At 44.0% G+C, this 18,667-nt stretch overlaps 1 protein-coding gene across 1 annotated transcript in view; it reads left to right on the top strand.

Moving 5' to 3' along the window:
• Positions 1 to 18,667, top strand: part of LOC144762470 (uncharacterized) — a 120,943-nt gene that overhangs the window by 47,339 nt on the left and 54,937 nt on the right. Inside the window, exons 3-4 of the mRNA XM_078647683.1 lie at positions 818 to 1,010; positions 14,361 to 14,485. Of these exons, the coding sequence (XP_078503809.1) occupies positions 818 to 1,010; positions 14,361 to 14,485 (318 nt within the window). The remainder of the gene's footprint in view (positions 1 to 817; positions 1,011 to 14,360; positions 14,486 to 18,667) is intronic.

The following is an 18,667-nucleotide window of genomic DNA, read 5'->3' on the forward strand; positions in this document are numbered from 1 at the left end:
TTGCTTGGTTTTAATGAGGGAGAGTACAATGTCGATTAAGCGAGTTCTAGTATCCAATACACTTGCTCACTTATACAGGAGTACAGTGAATGTAGGGATCACAAACTACAAGCTGCCTGAGCCTTTCACCGTGTTTGTTTGCTATGTGAGTTCATGGATACAGGTTTGTGTCCCACTGTAATTAATTCACTTTTGTTTTATTTCATTTATGTGCATATTAAACTGCCCTTATCAGGCTGGATAACGGCTAAAATATAGTACCAATTGGGGCTGTATTGATTTCAATTGTATTCTTTACTAACTCAGGGACCACTGTCTCTTATAATAAGTTAGCTCCCAAGGTCCCTGACCAATTCAAATTGGGTTCCCTTGTACTTTATATACATCATTTAACGTGCTGGCACTCTAGTAGTAATCTGAAATGTGTGTGCTGTTCACATAATTGTTCTGTAGCAATAATCCTAACAGCGAAGCTTTGACAAACTTTCAGTTGTGTACCTATTTGATCGGCTCAGAAATATTGAGGCGTTCGCACTTGGACATTCAGATGCGCAGACAAGGACTATCTTAATATAAGATTCCAGTGACTAGTGGAAATGATGCATGCTAACTGTCGGATAACCTCTACATGCCATGCTATTCGCCTTAAAATGTACCAATTACATGGCTTAAAAGACATGCGTACTGACCTCTCGTGTCTCCAATGTCTATTTTATTTAGGAATTGATAGAGCTCTAGCTCCAAACCATAGTGCTTCATTTGTATCTTGTGATCATCAAAGGTACGAAGACTATAATAAAGTGTGTATGTTCTGCAGATTTGGCACTACACATTCTATGACCAGCTGCGTGTTAATCCGGAAGAACATCCAATCATGCTGACTGAGGCAGCCATGGATCGAATGAGCAAGTCGCAGATGGCTGAAGTCATGTTTGAAGTTTTCCATGTCCCCTTTGCTTTTGTAGCTGTGCAGGCAGCACTGGCTCTGTATTCATCTGGAAGAACCACAGGTAGTATGATTGAGTTATTATTCTGAATTGTTTATAATCAATTGATTGAAAGCCTCAAATCGAGTCAATCTTGCACATTAAGGGCCAGATGTATGGCCTTTTTTAGTAGAATGAAAAATCAACAAGTTTGCGAACACTAAAAAGGGTTGTAGCATGTACAAACCCTATTTTGCTAGTCAGTAACCTAATACCGACTTGCAAAATAGGGTTTGCAAGTCACTATTAGGAAGGGGTGTGCCAAGGGCGTCCCTTCCCAATAGTGAGTCGCAATGAGATGTACAATTGTTTTGCAATCGCAGGGCCGTATGTATCAAAAACGAATTTTGCGAATCCCTAATTGCGATTTCTTGTGAATCGCAATTAGAGAATCGCAAAATGCAATGTATGTAGAGTTTGCAAAAATTGTTGCGCATCCTACATATTCTTAATTTGCGAATCGCAAATTGAGATTCGCAAATGAAGAATACCTTCCCATTCATTCCTATGGGCTAGGAGGCTCATAGGAATGAATGGGAAGACATTCTCAATCTGCGATTAGCAATTAGAGAATATCAAATTGAGAATGCAATTTCAAGGTTGCAAGGGTGCCAAGAGGACACCCTGTTGAACCCCTGAAATATGCATGTGTACACATTTTGCGCACATACATGCCCTAAGGGCATATATGTGCGACATAAGGCACTTTAAAAAAATAAAAAACTGCAAATTACTACCAACTTGAAGTTGGTGGTCATTTACGATTCCTTAAGGCCAAATCGCACTTTTTTGTTCTTCTTACATTGCATTTAAGGAATCGCAATTTGCGATTCCTAAAATGCATTGGCAAAATAGGGAATTGCAAATGTTGCTATTCCTTATTTTGCGAGTGGGTTTTTGTGTGATACATTGCACACTGCTAAATTGCGATTGCAAACGCTGAAATTCTGTGAATTTCAGCATTTACGATCGCAATTTAGCTTGATACATATGACCCGCAGTTACAACCAATTTCAAATTGGTGGTAAGCCAGTCGCAAACAAGAAAGGGTCCCCAAAGGACCTCTTTCCTTATGTGTTTGGCAGCGAAAATATTTTTTAAGAGCAGACAGTGGTCCCACGGACCACTGCCCGCCCTTAAAAACTTAAAAGAAAACTTTTCTTTTTTTATTTTAAATGCATCCTATGTTCCTTTAAAGAAAATAGGCTGCATTTAAAAAAACAAAAAGTTGCTTTATTAAAAAAGCAAACACAAACATGGTGGCCCGCTGTCTTCAGGAGGCAACCATCTCTGTAATTGTAGCCCATTCCCAATGGGTCGCAAATTCCGACCTGCCTCATGAGTATTGATGAGGCAGGTCATTTGCGATCCCATTGGGAATTGCTAAATGTGTCTGAGACACATTAGGACATTCCATTTTGTTATGTTGTTATGTTAATTAATTTTATAAGGCGCACAGCTACCAAGCAAGGGTTTCCCGGCACCAGCCTGAGAGGAACAGAAGGAGAATAGAGATTTATTGGTTGAACAGCCAGGTTTTTAAACGTTTGCAAACGTTCCCGTAGACAGTTTCATTGGGGAGCGGCATGGGGAGAGAATTCCACAAGGAAGGGCCCAAACAAGCAAATGATCATCCACCCATCTGTGATAGTCTAGTCCTGGAAACCGAAATGTTGCCTGAGTAGTGGAACGAAGAGGACAAGAGGGCAAGTAAGGGTGAACTAAGGCTTGCAGGTATTGAGGGGCAAATTGCTACCCGCAAAACGGAATGGTCGTACACATTTGCATTCTTTGTTTTCTTCAGTGTTTGCTGTGCCTGTGTATGAACCACAAACATTCAAATAACATTTTGCTCTGATCATGTCTTCAACATAAAACATTATTTGACTATGCATATTTATTTCTTGCATTATGAGGACAAGATGTTTAGGCTGTCAGTATGAGAAATAAACTACTGATTATTAAGGCTGTCCCATTGACATAAATTGCTTTAAAGACCTTAATAACTTCTCAAGGTGCCGCACGCGCATCTGGTTTTACATATGAAACGAGCTTCTACTGATATTTTGATATAATGTGTGAAATATACCAGAACAAAACTACTTCATGCACACCTTTCCAACGCGATAATAAATCAAAGAAAGCTGTCATAGCTTGTGACTCAATCGTTCTGTGGCGGGCCCAATGTCAGTGTTAGTTGTTCTCTTTATCCTCACTTCTCCCTAAATTAATTCCTAAATGTATTACCTGTTTGCTTTCACTGAATGTTACTTGTGTTGATGCATTAGAGTGATGTGAATGAATCACCAGTGTTTGTATAGACTGGCCACCCATTGAATATTGAGTAGTGTTAGTCCTCCTCGGGCAGTTGGCTCCCTGGTTTGGCACCTTCGCAGATCCCATAAACAGACATTTCTAGACTTGGCTACTTTTCCAGAGGTCAGATCTAGTCACCATATGCTCCCTGACTGTTATACCTTTTACGCATAGACATCAGACTTGCATACCTGTTCTACCTGTAGTGTACAGAAGCCCCAATAGCTCATCAACAACACCAAGCCTGTTTCATTTCTCACACACACCCCTCCCATAGAATCTTGCGATGGTCATCCTTCAAACCCTATCCCTCCCAGATCTTGCTGACGTACTCAAATTCATCAAAGCCACTTCTTATGAAAAAGTACCCAGACGTGCTGACTACTGGTCGCAATCTGTGACCAGTGTGGTATTTTGTGAACTGACCTATGTACTAATAGGTCACTTTACAAAATACCAACTCATAGTGGGTCACTATTCGGCCTAACTCATTAATATTAATGAGGCACTTCACGAATTACAACCCACTATGATTTGCTGGCATCACAGAGATGGTGGCCTGCTGGGTTCAGCAGTGCACCTTATATGTGATTGCTCTAAAATAAAGCTATCTATTTTTTTAATGCAGTCTGTTTTCCTTAAAGGAAAGCAGGATGCATGTGAAAAGAAAAGTTTATTTGTTTTGTTTGTTTAGGAGGAGGCAGTGGTCCTTTGAACCACCACCTCCTCTTAAACAAACTCTTTTTATATTCACAAAGGTGTATGGGTTCTAAGGGGACCTGTTGGCTTTTGTGAATGGGTTAGCACCTCCTTTGAGATGCTTGTAGAATATCAATGTTTTGCAATCTGATTTAGTCTCAAAACATTGATACATAGCATACCGATTCAGTATTTGAAAGGTGCGCCTATAACAAGTCCCTACCAAATACCAAATTGATATTCATTTCTAATCACATTTAGCAATTTGAAAACTTTTTTCTGAATCACAAAGTGCTTTTAGTACATAGGACAAGGGTTTTAACGCTTACTGATTTACTGAATTGGATTTGGAGGGCTTGCAAATGCTAAAACCCGTTGTACATCTGGCCCATTATGTCTTACTTTCATCCTTCATCAAAGCTCTCTCTGCGGATGTACTCTACTTACCATTATCAATACCTCCCTCACTCAAGACATCGTCCCAGAACCTCTAAAGACAGGCCCGATCCTTCAACCCTTAAAGAAACCTACACTAGACCCTGATAACCTCGCCCACCAAAGGGTCATCACTCACTTCCGATTCAATGTGAAGATCATTGAAAAGTAGTTCAACTCCATAATCAGACTAATGATAATCGTCTCCTGCACGACTACTAGTCTGGCTGTAGATTGTGCTGCAGCATGGAGACCGCTGCTTTACACATCATAGCACATGCCCTCTTACCCACAAATGAAGGAGAACTCTGTCTCCTGATACTGCAAGAGTTCTCAGCTGCCTGCAGCTCAGTTGAGCATTCCACCCTCATATGCACCGTGGAGTCTTGAATGGGATTTACTGGCAATGACCTTCACTGGTTCTCCTCATACCTTTCCAACCAACACCAGCTTGTTTACATGGACACTTCCAGGTCTCAAACGATCTCTATCAGCTGGTGTTCCCCAGGGTTCCATACTATTTCTTGTCATCTTTCACCATAACATGGAGTTGCTTGGTGCCCTGTTCACAGATAACAGCATCAAGATTCACCAATATGCCAGCGACTTGAAAGTAGCCTGTGCTTCATATGTCCAAAGCTATTAATACTTCTTGCACATCATCCAGACCTGAATGTCAAGCGCCTGCATGAAGCTCAATGCATCAAAGAGAGATTCCCAGTTATTTGCCAAGAAGAACACACAAGAAACAGTACAAACTTTCACGGCAAGCTCTTGGATTCATCCTGAATATCATTTTCACCCTGAAGAAACATTGCCACAAAACCAAACATGGCCCCATAGCAGCTCTCTCTTCTAAAGAAAGTCAAATAGTTTCTTCTAGAGAGCGAATTCAGAACTGCTGTTCAAACCCTCACACTCTTGCATCTGGATGGCGGTCATTTTCTGCTTCATTGATTTCCAGATTTAACCCCTTAAAGGCATCCTTCATGCCATAACACGTCTGATCCAACACCTGAAGAAATATGATTACATCACAATCATCCTGATGTAACTCCATTGCCTGTCCTTGCCGGCCAGAACCATCCTCAAATGGAGCTGCATCATTAACAACATGATTAGCATGTCTGCCTATCTTGCAGACAGGCTCACCTGAACATGCTCACTCGGCAAGCACACAACAGAGATTTGGGGCTGTATCACCACCTGTGCCAATCTATTTTATTTATTCCATTTGTTAGGTGCACAAATCATCCCGAGGGGATCTCTAGGCGCCTTTGCAGCAGGGGTTAGCTGTAGATGGAGAGCTTACTGAGTGAATAACCATGTTTCCAGAGGTTTTTTGAAAGTGGCAAAGACTGAGCATGCTTGAATCGATAAAGGTAACTGATTCAAGTGATGGGGGCCAGAAATGAGAAGGATCGGCTTCCAAACCTGGTTGTTCGAATGCGTTTGGGGCATAGAAGTAATAGACCACTCAATTTAAGCTGACGAGCCGGAATGTATGGCTGCAATTTATGCCTAGGGTAGAGTGGACCATTTCCAGACAGGGTCTTATAAACCAAGCACAGAAGTTTAAAAAGGGTGCGCTTTTTGATAGGTAGCCAATGAAGGGAGCGGAGAGAGAGCTCCAACGGGGAACGGGGGGAAGTTTCAGGACCAAGCGAGCAGCAGAGTTTTGCAGCACCTGAAACCTGGCTAGGAGGCTTTCATTGATACCCACCAGAAGGGCAATGCCATAGTCTAGGCAGCTTATTATCAGTGCCTGTACCAAAGGTTTCCTGGCAGGGATAGGGGTCCATTGAAAGACCTTTTTAAGGGATTGCATAAGACCAAAACAGGGTGCAGTGACCGTTTTGACATGCTCCCTCATAGTGAGATTGTCGTTAATGAGCATTCCTAGGTTCTTTGCATATTTATTGGGAATGGGTGGAGGGCCCAGCTCCAATGGCCACCAGTCGGCTGACCAGCCTGTGTGTGCCTTCCTGCACAGAAGAATCTCTGTTTTGGTTGTGTTCATTTGTAGACAGTTGTTGAACATCCATGTGGCTACTGTTAATAAGCGTTTATGAAATTTAGATTTGGTCAGTGTTGGATCATGGTCCATGGTGATAACCAGTTGTGTGTCATCGGCTTAGGAGATGGTTTCAAATCCACATGATCTTATAAGTCTTGCCAGAGGGGCCACATCCACATTGCATAGAGTGGGGCTTAGACTTGAGCCTTGTGGAATCCCCTTATTAAGGGTTGTGGATGCCAATGGAAGCTTGCCCAGATAGACCTAGTTAGTATGTTCTGACAAGAAGTCCTTCAGTCACTCAAGGGCTTTACCTCTGATACCAAGCTCCCTAAGTCTTTGTACTAAGATATGATGTGAGATTGTATAAAATGTGGCTGAAAGATCCAGAAGTACCAGCATGGCCGAGGATGCTTGGTCTAGTGCTAGTTTAATTGTGTCTTTCACTTCCACTAGAGCAGCCTCGGTGCTGTGTGAGGCACGAAAACGTGGCTACGAGGGGTCCAGAAGATGATTAGATTCAAGGTATGATAATAGCTGGGCGTTTACTGAAGACTCTAGAATGTTGGAGACGAAAGGAAGCAGAGATATAGGTCTGTAATTGGCCATGTTCTGCGGATCTGCTGTGGCTTTTTTGAGAAGAGGCTTAATACACGCTGTCTTCCATTCACGAAGAAGTGTAGCCTGCTTTAGGGAAAGGTTGCATAGGTCTGTAATCGGGGTGCACAGAATGGGGAACAGGGTAGCAATCATACGGGGGGGGGCAGATCTTCCAGGGACCCAGATTTTATGGAGTTTATTCAGGCCTGAGTTTGGTCCTCTGTCTACTAAAGGATTCCAGCGTGCAAGGCTGTAGTGCCTCTTGTGGTTCCTGGCTTATAGGGGCTGATTTATTTGTAAACAAGCTGTAAATACTTTTGATTTTATGTTCAAAGTAGGCCGCAAGATTGTCGCAATGAGATTGTGACACCGGTATCGTATGATTGCCACTGTTTGGGTTTGTGAGTTCTTCATGCATTTTAAAAAGCTCCATAGATTAGTTTTTTGCGGATATAATTCTTTCCACTGTATGAGTTCTTCTGGCTGAATTGCAGTACTTTGGAAATGTCCTCAGGGTAGCTTTATAGACAAGTTTGCCCTCATTGTTTTTAGATCTCCTCCATTTGCGTTCTAGTCTTCTTACTGTGGCTTTCTCCTTCTTAAGAGATTCAGAGTACCAGGGAGCGGGAGGATTTTCTCCTCCTGGTTTAGGTTTTTTTGGCGTAGCAATGGAGTCTAAGGCTTTTATGAGTGAATCTTTGAAGGCAGTCAGAGCCAGATGAATATCTTTGTGGCTGGTAATAGTAGGAGGGATAAAGACCGGGAAAAAGGCGGAGGGCACTACCTTCCTCCAATGTCTTTTGAGTTTGTTTTTTTGACTGCAGGTTTCCTATGGGTCCTAATATCTATGTGGAAGTCAATGGAGAAGTGGTCGGTCCATATCTGCTCGGCGGGAGTGTCTACTGCTAAGTTAATGAAATCAGTAAAAATTAGATTTAATGTATGCCCTCCCGTCTGGGTAGGGCCTGACACCAACTGATGGAGACTGAGTGACTTCATATCCGCTAGTAGCCGCATAGTGTCTGTATCGGTTTGGTTATCTATGTGATAGTTGAAGTCTCCTAGAAGCAGGAATGTTTCTAACATTAAGATATGAGGTGATATCTGTTCCATTAGCCTAGTGCTGAAGTCTTTTTTCCCTTCCAGAGGGCGATAGACAAGGGCTCCCTTCCAGGTTATATCGGTTGGGGCTTTCAGTTGAAAGATTATCATTTCCACCGTAGGAGTGGAGAATGAGTCCAAGGTGTCTATTCTTAGAGGGTTTCTTGTTGTTGTGGCTACACCTCTGCCCTTTTTAGGTCAAGCATTCAAGACCTCTTGTATATACTTTAGTATATACTTATATGTGTATGTACTTTGAGGGCTCTGGAGATCAGCCCTAGGGCTAGTCCGCTTCGGCTTAGGGACTTTTTTTCTGTCCAACTGCCTCTATTCTTAATAGAAAACGACCAACAGAGGTCAGTGAAATACCAGTCTTTCTTAGCCTGTCTAAGCCTGGACCACGCCCAGCACCAGTAACTCTGGGCCAAACATCTCCTGCAGCTACACTGCCGAAGTCTCCACCTGCTCAACCTCGGATGCCGCCATACACGCTGCTGTTGAGCCGCACCTCAGTACTTGGTGGGTGCCTTTGCCTCCTCTCAAAGTCACTTAACACGCCTCCTCCACACACCGCTCCCACTGCCCAGACGCACATTGCACCCCTCACCACGTTAGAACTCAAGACAAGCACTCACACATTTCCACAGACCAACTCTGAACAATAACACTCACTCGCATGCATGCTCCTGAACATGCTCACTCGGCAAGCACACAACAGAGATTTGGGGCCTTATCGACTCCAATACACAAGACCTTTTCTTTCTCACCAAGACCTAGCTCAATCCCGCATCAGCACGGCAACCGCTCTGACTTCCTCGAAAAAATCACCAAGATCTACAGCAACTTTAAATCCCAGCCCCCCCATTCTCGACCTTCCCAGCCTACTACCCTCATCAACCAAAACCTACCAAACGATAGCATGGAATCTTGATATTTGATATTTGATATTTATTGTCATTTATAAAGCGCTAACTTTCGCTCCGGAGGGAGCATCTTGGCGCTGAGCACAACAGGAGGTCATCTAGGGGGGCATGGATCAAATAGCTGCGAGAACAAAGGAGTCGGACTTAGAGTAAATCCAAGTTTTCAGGGATTTCCTAAATAGGCTTTCTGAAGGAGCGTGCCTAAGGTTGGGGGGGAGACGGTTCCATGCCTTAGCCGCCAGAAAAGAGAAGGTCTTTCCACCCTTGGATTTTAGTTTTATACGCGGTTCAGAAATGAAATTAGCGCCAGATGACCTCAAACAGCGGGTTGGAGTGTAACGCTGGAAGCGCTTAGTGAAGTAGAATGGACCCAAGCCCCTGTTAGCTTTAAATACAGTGACTAAGAGCTTGAATAAGATTCTCTTATGGAGGGGCAGCCAATGGAGAGTGTTAAGGGCTGCAGAGGCTGAGGACCTACGGGGGAGTTTCAGAACAAGCCTAGCTGCCGCATGTTGGACACTCTGCAGCTTTTTCAAAGAGGACTTCTTAATGCCTGCTAGGAGGCCGTTGCAATAATCCAGCCGGGAGAGGATGAGGGCCACCGCGACTGCTTTCCTGGCTGTGATAGGCAGAAAATTAAAAAATTTCTTTAGTTGCCTGATCAGACTGAAACAGCGCCCTGCGGTAATACGCACATGTTCATCGAAGCTGAGGGACGTGTCAAATTGAACGCCCAAGTTGCGGGCTGAGGCGACCGCGCTTGGTGGTGCTTCGGAGTTATGAGGCCACCAGTCTTTGGGGGAAAAGAGTGTGCCTTTGCCAAGGGGAATTATTTCTGTTTTGGCGCTGTTGCATTTTAAATGGTGCAGGTTAAGCCAAGAAAAAACTTCTGACAGACAGTTTTGGAATCTGATGGCAGCATCCGGAAGTCTTTTATCGATAGTGACGACAAGCTGGGTGTCGTCAGCGTAGGATGTCACGAGAATCCCATGTGACTCGATCAACGTGAGAAGGGGGGCCATATAAACATTGAAAAAGAGGGGGCTCAGGATGGAACCCTGAGGGACCCCTGAGATGATGGATCGTTCACCGGAGAGGAAGGGGCCCAGGGAGACCGTTTGAGAGCGATTGGACAGGAATGGGGTTATCCAAGCAAGCGCGGAGCCCGAGACCCCAATCTCACGCATCCTATTGATTAGAATAGCATGTGAGATGGTGTCGAAGGCCGCGGTTAAGTCGAGCAGGATGAGGACGGCCTGCCTGCCCTCATCCTGCAAGAACTTGATGGTGTCTGACAACTCAATCAAAGCGGTCTCCGTGGAGTGGCCGGAGCGAAAGCCGGATTGCTGTGGGTGCAGGATACAGTGATTTTCCACAAAGTTCTTTAGTTCCTCATGAACTAGTTGCTCAGTGATTTTGCCTAGCGCAGGGAGGAGTGAGATTGGGCGCATATTAGACAAATCAGTAGGGGATTTATTTTGTTTTTTCATGAGGGGCTTGACTGTGGCCTTCTTCCACTCGGAGGGGACAATGCCGGAGTCAAGGGATTCGTTTACGATCGCATTAATTAGAGGGTTAACGGCCTCAATAAGATGGTGCAAGATGACTGGGGGGCAGGAATCCGTGGGCGCACCTGATTTGCAGGCTAGTATGGCTTTATGCGTTTGCAATAAGGAGACTGCTTTAAATTGGTTTAGTGAGGGAATAATTGTGTCAGGCTCTTGGGTAGGAATAGGTGCAGGGGGGAAATCCTTGTGGATATTATTAATTTTCTCCTCGAAGAAATCAGCAATTTGATCACAGAGGACTTGCGAGGGGGGGGATTTCAAGTGCCAGTGCTTTAGGGTGAGTAAAAGATTTTACGATATTAAAAATCGTTTGTTGTTTCTGTTTAGCAGAGTCTATTGCTTGAGTGAAGAATGCCTTTTTTGCTTTTTTTATATTAGAGAGATATTGCTTTCTCTGGAGAATGTATGTGGATCTGGACGATGGATCGTAGGTTTTTCTCCATTCTCTCTCTAAAAGCCTACACTTAAGGTGGCATTCAGCGAGGACCGGAGTATACCAGGGAGCATTGGGTTTCTTTTTTCCTCGGACAGGTTTTTGGATGACGGGTTTTGCATTGGCAGAGATTACTCTCTCAATTACTCTCTCAATCCACAGGTGGAAATTTGTGGAGTCTGATGAAGCGTCACCCGTGATGGAAGGGGGGGGTACAGCTGGTTGTGGGTTGAGTTTGATGTATTCAACTACCTTTTTCCAATTAATGGGGAAAGGGATGTGAGGAAGTTTCATGGGGGGAGAGGGCAAGGTTTTGTTTTTGATGGAGAAGGGAATGAGGCAGTGGTCTGACCATATTTGTGGCACGGGGGTAGAAGCATCTAGGGAGGTCAAGTTTGTGCAAATGCCGTCTAAGGTGTGCCCGGCACAATGGGTAGGAAAGGAGACTAATTGGGAAAGACCAAAAATCTCAAGAGAGTGGCGGAAATTGAGAGTGTGGGGGTCAGTGTCGGATTCCAAATGGAGATTAAAGTCTCCAAGAAGGGTAAAGGTAGGGTAATGGGTGAGACAAGCTGCAAGAGTTTCGTCAAGGGAGTCCAGGAAAGTAGTGGCATTTCCGGGGGGACGATAGACGAGTGCTCCAGAAAAGGCGGAGGAGGAACTAGTTTGAATTACAAATCCCAGGGATTCACAGTCCTTAAGGGAAGCTAGATCAAATGTGTGACACTTGAGTGCTTTTTTTACAATGATGGCCAATCCGCCTCCCCGACCAATGGGCCTGTCTCGCCTGAAGATGGTGTAATCAGGGGGGAGAGCGGTGGCAAGATCGGGATTTGAAGCATCATGCAACCAAGATTCAGTAATGAACATGGCATCAAAATTGGCTGTTATGATAAGGTCATGGATGTCTTGTCCATGTCGCGCTAAGGATCTGGCATTGATAAGGCCACTGTTAAAGGAGGTTGTCTTATGCCGAGGGCGATGGGGGGGGGGGGGTAATGGGGCTGGCGGGGCTGGAGGATGACCATCCACACGGTCGGCAGGTGTAAGGGCCACCGAGGTGGTCAGAAAAGGAATGCACACAACAGGAAAGACTGGGTAAGGAGGGGCGCATAGATAGCAACTCAGAAGAGGCGTACCTGAGAGCAGGGGAAATGGAAGCAGCGTGTCCTGCGCCTGGCGCGGTCTTGGCGCGGACGGGCGCAGACGGGCTTGGCTTAGGCGCGGCTTCGGCGCGTATCCGGCGCGCCCGCTGCGCCAGCCCGCTGCGCCGTCTGGTTGCTATGCACATTATGTAGGGAGATAGGAGGATGGGAGTAGGGCGCGACTAGAGCGCTCTCCCCGACTGCCTCACTCAAGATGGCGCCCACCGCTGCCGAGTGTCGGCTGAGGAGCGGTAGGGCGAATTTCAAAGAGGAAGATAGGTGTTTAGGGTGTCAGAGTGCCTAGGTTAACAGTTCCCCTTAATGTTAGAGCCCCCAGAATAGTTTTCAAACAATTTTAAAAACGAGTAAAAAGCGCTCAAGATGCGCTAATCACGAAGCTATTAACATTAAAATTCCAGATTACACGTTTGTGTGGACAACAGTCGCTCGCAGCCCCAGTTCCCTCACTAGGGAGAGCTTCTGAAGGGCGAAGAGCTCTGCACAAGTTCGATTCAAATACACCAGGAGGGCGGGAGTAGGGCGCGACTAGAGCGCTCTCCCCGACTGCCTCACTCAAGATGGCGCCCACCGCTGCCGAGTGTCGGCTGAGGAGCGGTAGGGCGAATTTCAAAGAGGAAGATAGGTGTTTAGGGTGTCAGAGTGCCTAGGTTAACAGTTCCCCTTAATGTTAGAGCCCCCAGAATAGTTTTCAAACAATTTTAAAAACGAGTAAAAAGCGCTCAAGATGCGCTAATCACGAAGCTATTAACATTAAAATTCCAGATTACACGTTTGTGTGGACAACAGTCGCTCGCAGCCCCAGTTCCCTCACTAGGGAGAGCTTCTGAAGGGCGAAGAGCTCTGCACAAGTTCGATTCAAATACACCAGGAGGGCGGGAGTAGGGCACGACTAGAGCGCTCTCCCCGACTGCCTCACTCAAGATGGGGCCCACCGCTGCCGAGTGTCGGCTGAGGAGCGGTAGGGCGAATTTCAAAGAGGAAGATAGGTGTTTAGGGTGTCAGAGTGCCTAGGTTAACAGTTCCCCTTAATGTTAGAGCCCCCAGAATAGTTTTCAAACAATTTTAAAAACGAGTAAAAAGCGCTCAAGATGCGCTAATCACGAAGCTATTAACATTAAAATTCCAGATTACACGTTTGTGTGGACAACAGTCGCTCGCAGCCCCAGTTCCCTCACTAGGGAGAGCTTCTGAAGGAATCCTCTATCCATCGAGGACACTGCAGCAATAATGATGGCAGTCCACTTAGGGGCACCCACAGACCCCGACCCCCACTATATCTACAACCTGGGAAGAGCTGCGATCAGTGCTGTGCTCACTTCTAACATCAGCACTTCCCTCATTACAGCCATCCCAGATAGCTGGAAACAAACCCAAAGTCGTCGCCCTCCTTAATAAACCCAGACACCCCGCATCCACAGAAGCAGAACAGGAGGTCGATAATTCTCCTACCAATCAGCTAAATCCTGGAATGACCTCCCCTAACACATCAGGGTCTCATTTCTTGAATTCCTCAAGAAGCCGAAGAACTGGCTTTTCAATTAGTCTTCTTGTGAGGCCATTGAGACTGCCGGTACTCAGGGTCAGCCTCACCACATGCTTACACTCACCTACTCAGCGCCTGAATACCTTCACGGGTGACAAGCAGTGCTCTTGAAATTCACCTTCCATTACATTACATGACTTTAAAAAATATGGTTTTCAGCTTACTCCCAAAATAGGGAAGTTAGTAATGCACCGTACCCAGAGGATCCAATATAAACATTTTTAATCACATTTTGAAAGGACTGATAAGTTCATTTAGACATGGTCAGTTGTGGACTGTTCTTGTCCCCAACTTCAGAATGAGTGCCTAACTTTTCATACATTAGTGCCTGGAATGGAAGAAACTATAAACGTCAGTGTTTCAAGTGACAGTGACTGAATGCCTAGTTTCCATTTTGGAAAGCGTCTAAATTGAGCAGTTTTTTCCCTGGATTTAGCATAAATACCTGAACCTGATTGTCTTTTATTTAATGCCACGTACATGTTTTATTTTGCAGATACAAACGTAAACTTGTCAGTAAGATTTACCTTTGCTTAGAAAGCACTTTGGGTTAACATATTTACTATTTTCTAGGTGTTGTATTTTCATCTGGCGATGAAGTTACTTATACGCTTCCAATATATGAAGGTTATGCACTTACTCATGCAGTTCAACGAGTGAATTTAGCTGGGCAGGACCTCACTAACTATCTCAGAAAGGTTTGTTAAGTGTGTTATCCAACGTGTACTATGAGTTGCTATAGACAAAAATCAGCAGTTAATCTGAACATGATGAAAAACATTAACATGACAGTTTCTCAACTTGGGGAAAACCTGGTGGCTTGGAAAGAATGACTTTTAGATGCATTGCCAAGAAGTGTTTCAAACTGTGGTGTTAATGTTATACATGTATCGTTCGTAATAATACTTATTGCTGTTGTCTGAAGTTCTCTTTTTATGTTTTTAATACCTTGTTGAAGTTCTGTTATGGGATTTGCTATAAACGCCTGCCAGTGGCAATTAAATGCCTTATAGCAATTTGTGTCAAATCATGCCCATTTTAGACAAATTAGGGAAATAAATGTTATGGAGATACAGGCATTTGGCCACAATCACAGTTTGTTTTAATGGGGCTGTCTGGATTAGAACCCTAGTCTCCTAAAGTCATCTTCTGTACTTTAACTACTAGAATTCCAGAAGATGCATGCTATATAAACTATCTAATCCTTCTACCCACATCTCCTCAGAAAACCAGCTCCAGATATACGTCCTACACCATTTCTTATATTACTTTTAAAGTATATTTAAAAAACCGTTTTCAGATACCCACACTAAAAGAAAAAGAATTTCAGGGGTAAACACATGGCTCTCTGCTAAAGCCTCTGGTGACAACCAGGGACAAAAAGAAGCAATACCTGGATTAATGTTGTGAGAAACTGGCCTGCCGGACAATGTCTGATTACCCTATCTAACCCTTCCTCCTCACTGCTCCTGCATTAACCGGGTGTGGCATATTGGGAAAAACAGAAAACCAGGTTTGTTCTTCCAAGTCCCGCCCTTGCCATGTTGGAATAAAGGGCTAACTCCATCCCGATTGCGGTCAGATTAGCGCTAGCACTTTTCTTTATGAAAATTCAAGAACCATAAAGTGCTTCTCTGGTTGGACTGGGAGTGGTGTTAATCCCCTGAGGATTTTGGTGCTCCACAGCTGAGTTTACTCAACAAATAAATACATTCCATATTGGGTAAAACAAGGTAGGTTCCACAAAATTGAGAGAGAATATTTTACTATTAAATCATAAAGGTTTACCAAAAATTAATGGTTTACAGGAGGAAGAAATCAGGTCAGCATCAATGTATAATCAGAATGCGTATGCTTCTATTAGGAGGCAATCAAACTAGATCAGGGCTCTCTAACCTTTTCTGTAGTGAGAGGTAATTCTGCTTAAGGAAAGCCTTTACGAGCTACAAGCAAATGTTATAACTGTTAAATAGTGCCTACACTATGACCACCCTAAGCAGGTTTATCAGTAGTGACCACCCAAGTATTCCGGGCATGGTTATCAGAGGACATGCCAGGAAAAAGTTCATCAATATCAAATGCCTCCACCTGACTTATAACGTAACATTCAAAGCTTGACATGCCCAGTGGCACAAAGGACATAACCATTTTTATGCCATTGGCACTATTATGCCAAAACTGCCACAATTATGCCAGAGATAACAACCTTATGATGGGGACTACATACATACACATTTGGCCGTCCTTGACACCAGATGTAGCGTTCAGGTAGCTATAGTGGTTATTATGGATGCGCACATAAATGAATTATATTGAGATTGGATACAGACTGTCATATGGCAGGCTGTACAGACAGACAGAGTGTGTGTTTGAGTGTTAGTATGAGCTACTGCCATAGGTTTGGCTGCCTGTCACTCTAGGTTCACCTCTGAGAGCTACTTTGAAGGTACTGGCGAGCTACCAATAGCTCCCAAGCTACTCGTTGGAAATCCCTGATCTACACCATACTTTTGTGGATGATATTTAGAACACAATTTTTCTATGTGACGGTATTTCTTAACAGTATTCTTATGTACAACCATATGCACCAATGTTTGGGGTTCCTGCCTGCTAAGGACATTGCTGAGGTTCAGTGTTTCTGTGCAAGTCTCAATTGACATGAGTGTATCCAATGCATGTAAGACCGCCCATGGGTGGCCCCAATGTTATAACCCCTCACTGAAATACAGCGACAAGAGTGTGTGAAAGAAATGAGCCCCAGTGCCTCATCTAAAGTTCACACGTGTTTCTTGTGCATTTAGGTCACTGCCACGAAACACATTTAGTAACAACTTCATTCTGCAGAAAATGTCTAAACTTGTCTTAAACAAGCATGTTTGTTGCACTATAAAGCTTATTATTATAAAAGCCTCTCCCAATCCAAAACCGTTGATATTCCTCTAGATCAAAAGAAATAGTAAACACACAAGGTTCTTGAATGATCTACAATGAATCTTCCACCCATGTTCTGTCGAGGATCTTTTATTTTTGATAATGACTCAAATTTGCCTCAGTGCTTTTGACATGGTATGCTTATATTCGTTATCAATTGGTCCCTGGTTGACAGACGTTTTTTAGGTCTCGCGATCTATCGATGCGCGCATGCGCATCGAGCGGAGCGAGAATTCAAGTAGCGAAAACATCATGAAACCACCAGCTTTTTGCTGGCGTTTTCATGCAGTTCACGTGAACCACGTGAACGCGCATCAGGCACTCCTCCCACACCTCCCAGACATCTGCTCGCAAAAGGCTCTCCTCTCTCCCCACATCAAAGGCATCAATCACCGTCCCACAGGCTTCCCCAGCGCTGTCCCGCCCCCTGCTTCACGGCCAGGCCATCTGTTCCCTGCCAGACCTCACCACCCCTCACCCCTCTTTCTCTAACTTTCCTGCCTTCATGTTTCCATGCGTAAACATCTTCCCTTTGAACACTAGGACTGTTGCAATCACTGTGCTTACCCAATTTAAAACAAGCATTGGCATTGCCAATAGGTCTCGCTTGGGGACCTTATAAGTATTTAGTTTTGCAGCACAATATCCGATTATGCAACAAGGATATTGTGCTGAAAAACTAAATACTTATAAGGTCCCACAAGCGAGACCTATTGGCAATGCCAATGCTTGTCTAAGTGTGGAGTGACTAATACAGACAAACAAGCATGCTGGATAGAAATATAGGGGAGACAAAATCGTTACCCAAATTATCAAAAGACAACTTTATTTCGGTTCAGGGAACTATGAAAGTACACATTAACAAACATCTCTAAAATCGATATAATACATTATGAAGAAAATACCATTCATTGCAGTACAAATGGATTCAAATGACTTGAGATCATATTGCATCCATTTACGTTAAAAAGCACAATAGAGTAGCTCCATGCTAAAACAATTTCCAGAAGGACAAAAACCTCAAAAGCAAACCTACAAATAAGCTCTAAAATGGTCGGCTATGCCGCCCATGAAGTCTAGCAATACACACTCGTTCGGGGATACTCAAAAGCACTATCTATTGTAGGCAGGGCTGACTTTAGTGTTTGTGGAGCCCAGTGTGACAATCTTTTTTGGCGCCCCCACCCCATGACCTCCTCCTCAGGTTCCCTTACTGCCACCCAGCAAAAGTGCGCCTCATCTCTCCATAGCCCCTCTCTTTAACATACATTTCATTTGTTTGAAGTATTGGTAAAAGCTGGCTTTACTAATTCACTCAGCTATTCACATAAAATTCAGATCTGTCCTTTGCAGCAGGCATATTAACCCACTGGCTACTTTATGGTGAGTCAAAACTGCAACTAGACAATACTCCGATCTCTCTCTCTCTAGCAGAACATAAATCACAAGAGTTATCTCAACATGTTTATTACTGCCTGAAAGCTGGACACACAAGGAACTCTGCAGCAGGTTTTTTTTTAATCTTAAGTTATTGCTCAACACAGCACCCCTGCCCCCTGAGATCATTGCCCCCCTCCAGGCAGCACCCAGTGCGGCCGCACCAGTTGCAACGTGCTAAAACCGGCCCATATTGTAGGTAGACCTAAAGTACACAGTGCATACAAAGGAGAAATTGTACAATTGTTAAAGTATTAAAACATTTCAAATTCAAGTTCAAAAGCTCTATTCGGTTTGTAATAACAACCATATAAGCAAACATAAAAATACATAATTACAGCCTCCGTAACGTTCTCAAAATGGGTAATACTTAGCATGGGTAGCTATTTGTACAATATAGGCATTATACATATGTGAAAAATTCGCAAGATAACAGTATCTAAAACTGTACAATTTGTATAAAATATCATATATGTATACACAACAACCATTCTAAAAAGAAAAAGTGACTT

Source organism: Lissotriton helveticus, chromosome 6, assembly GCF_964261635.1.
Source record: "Lissotriton helveticus chromosome 6, aLisHel1.1, whole genome shotgun sequence".
Classification (NCBI taxonomy): domain Eukaryota; kingdom Metazoa; phylum Chordata; class Amphibia; order Caudata; family Salamandridae; genus Lissotriton; species Lissotriton helveticus.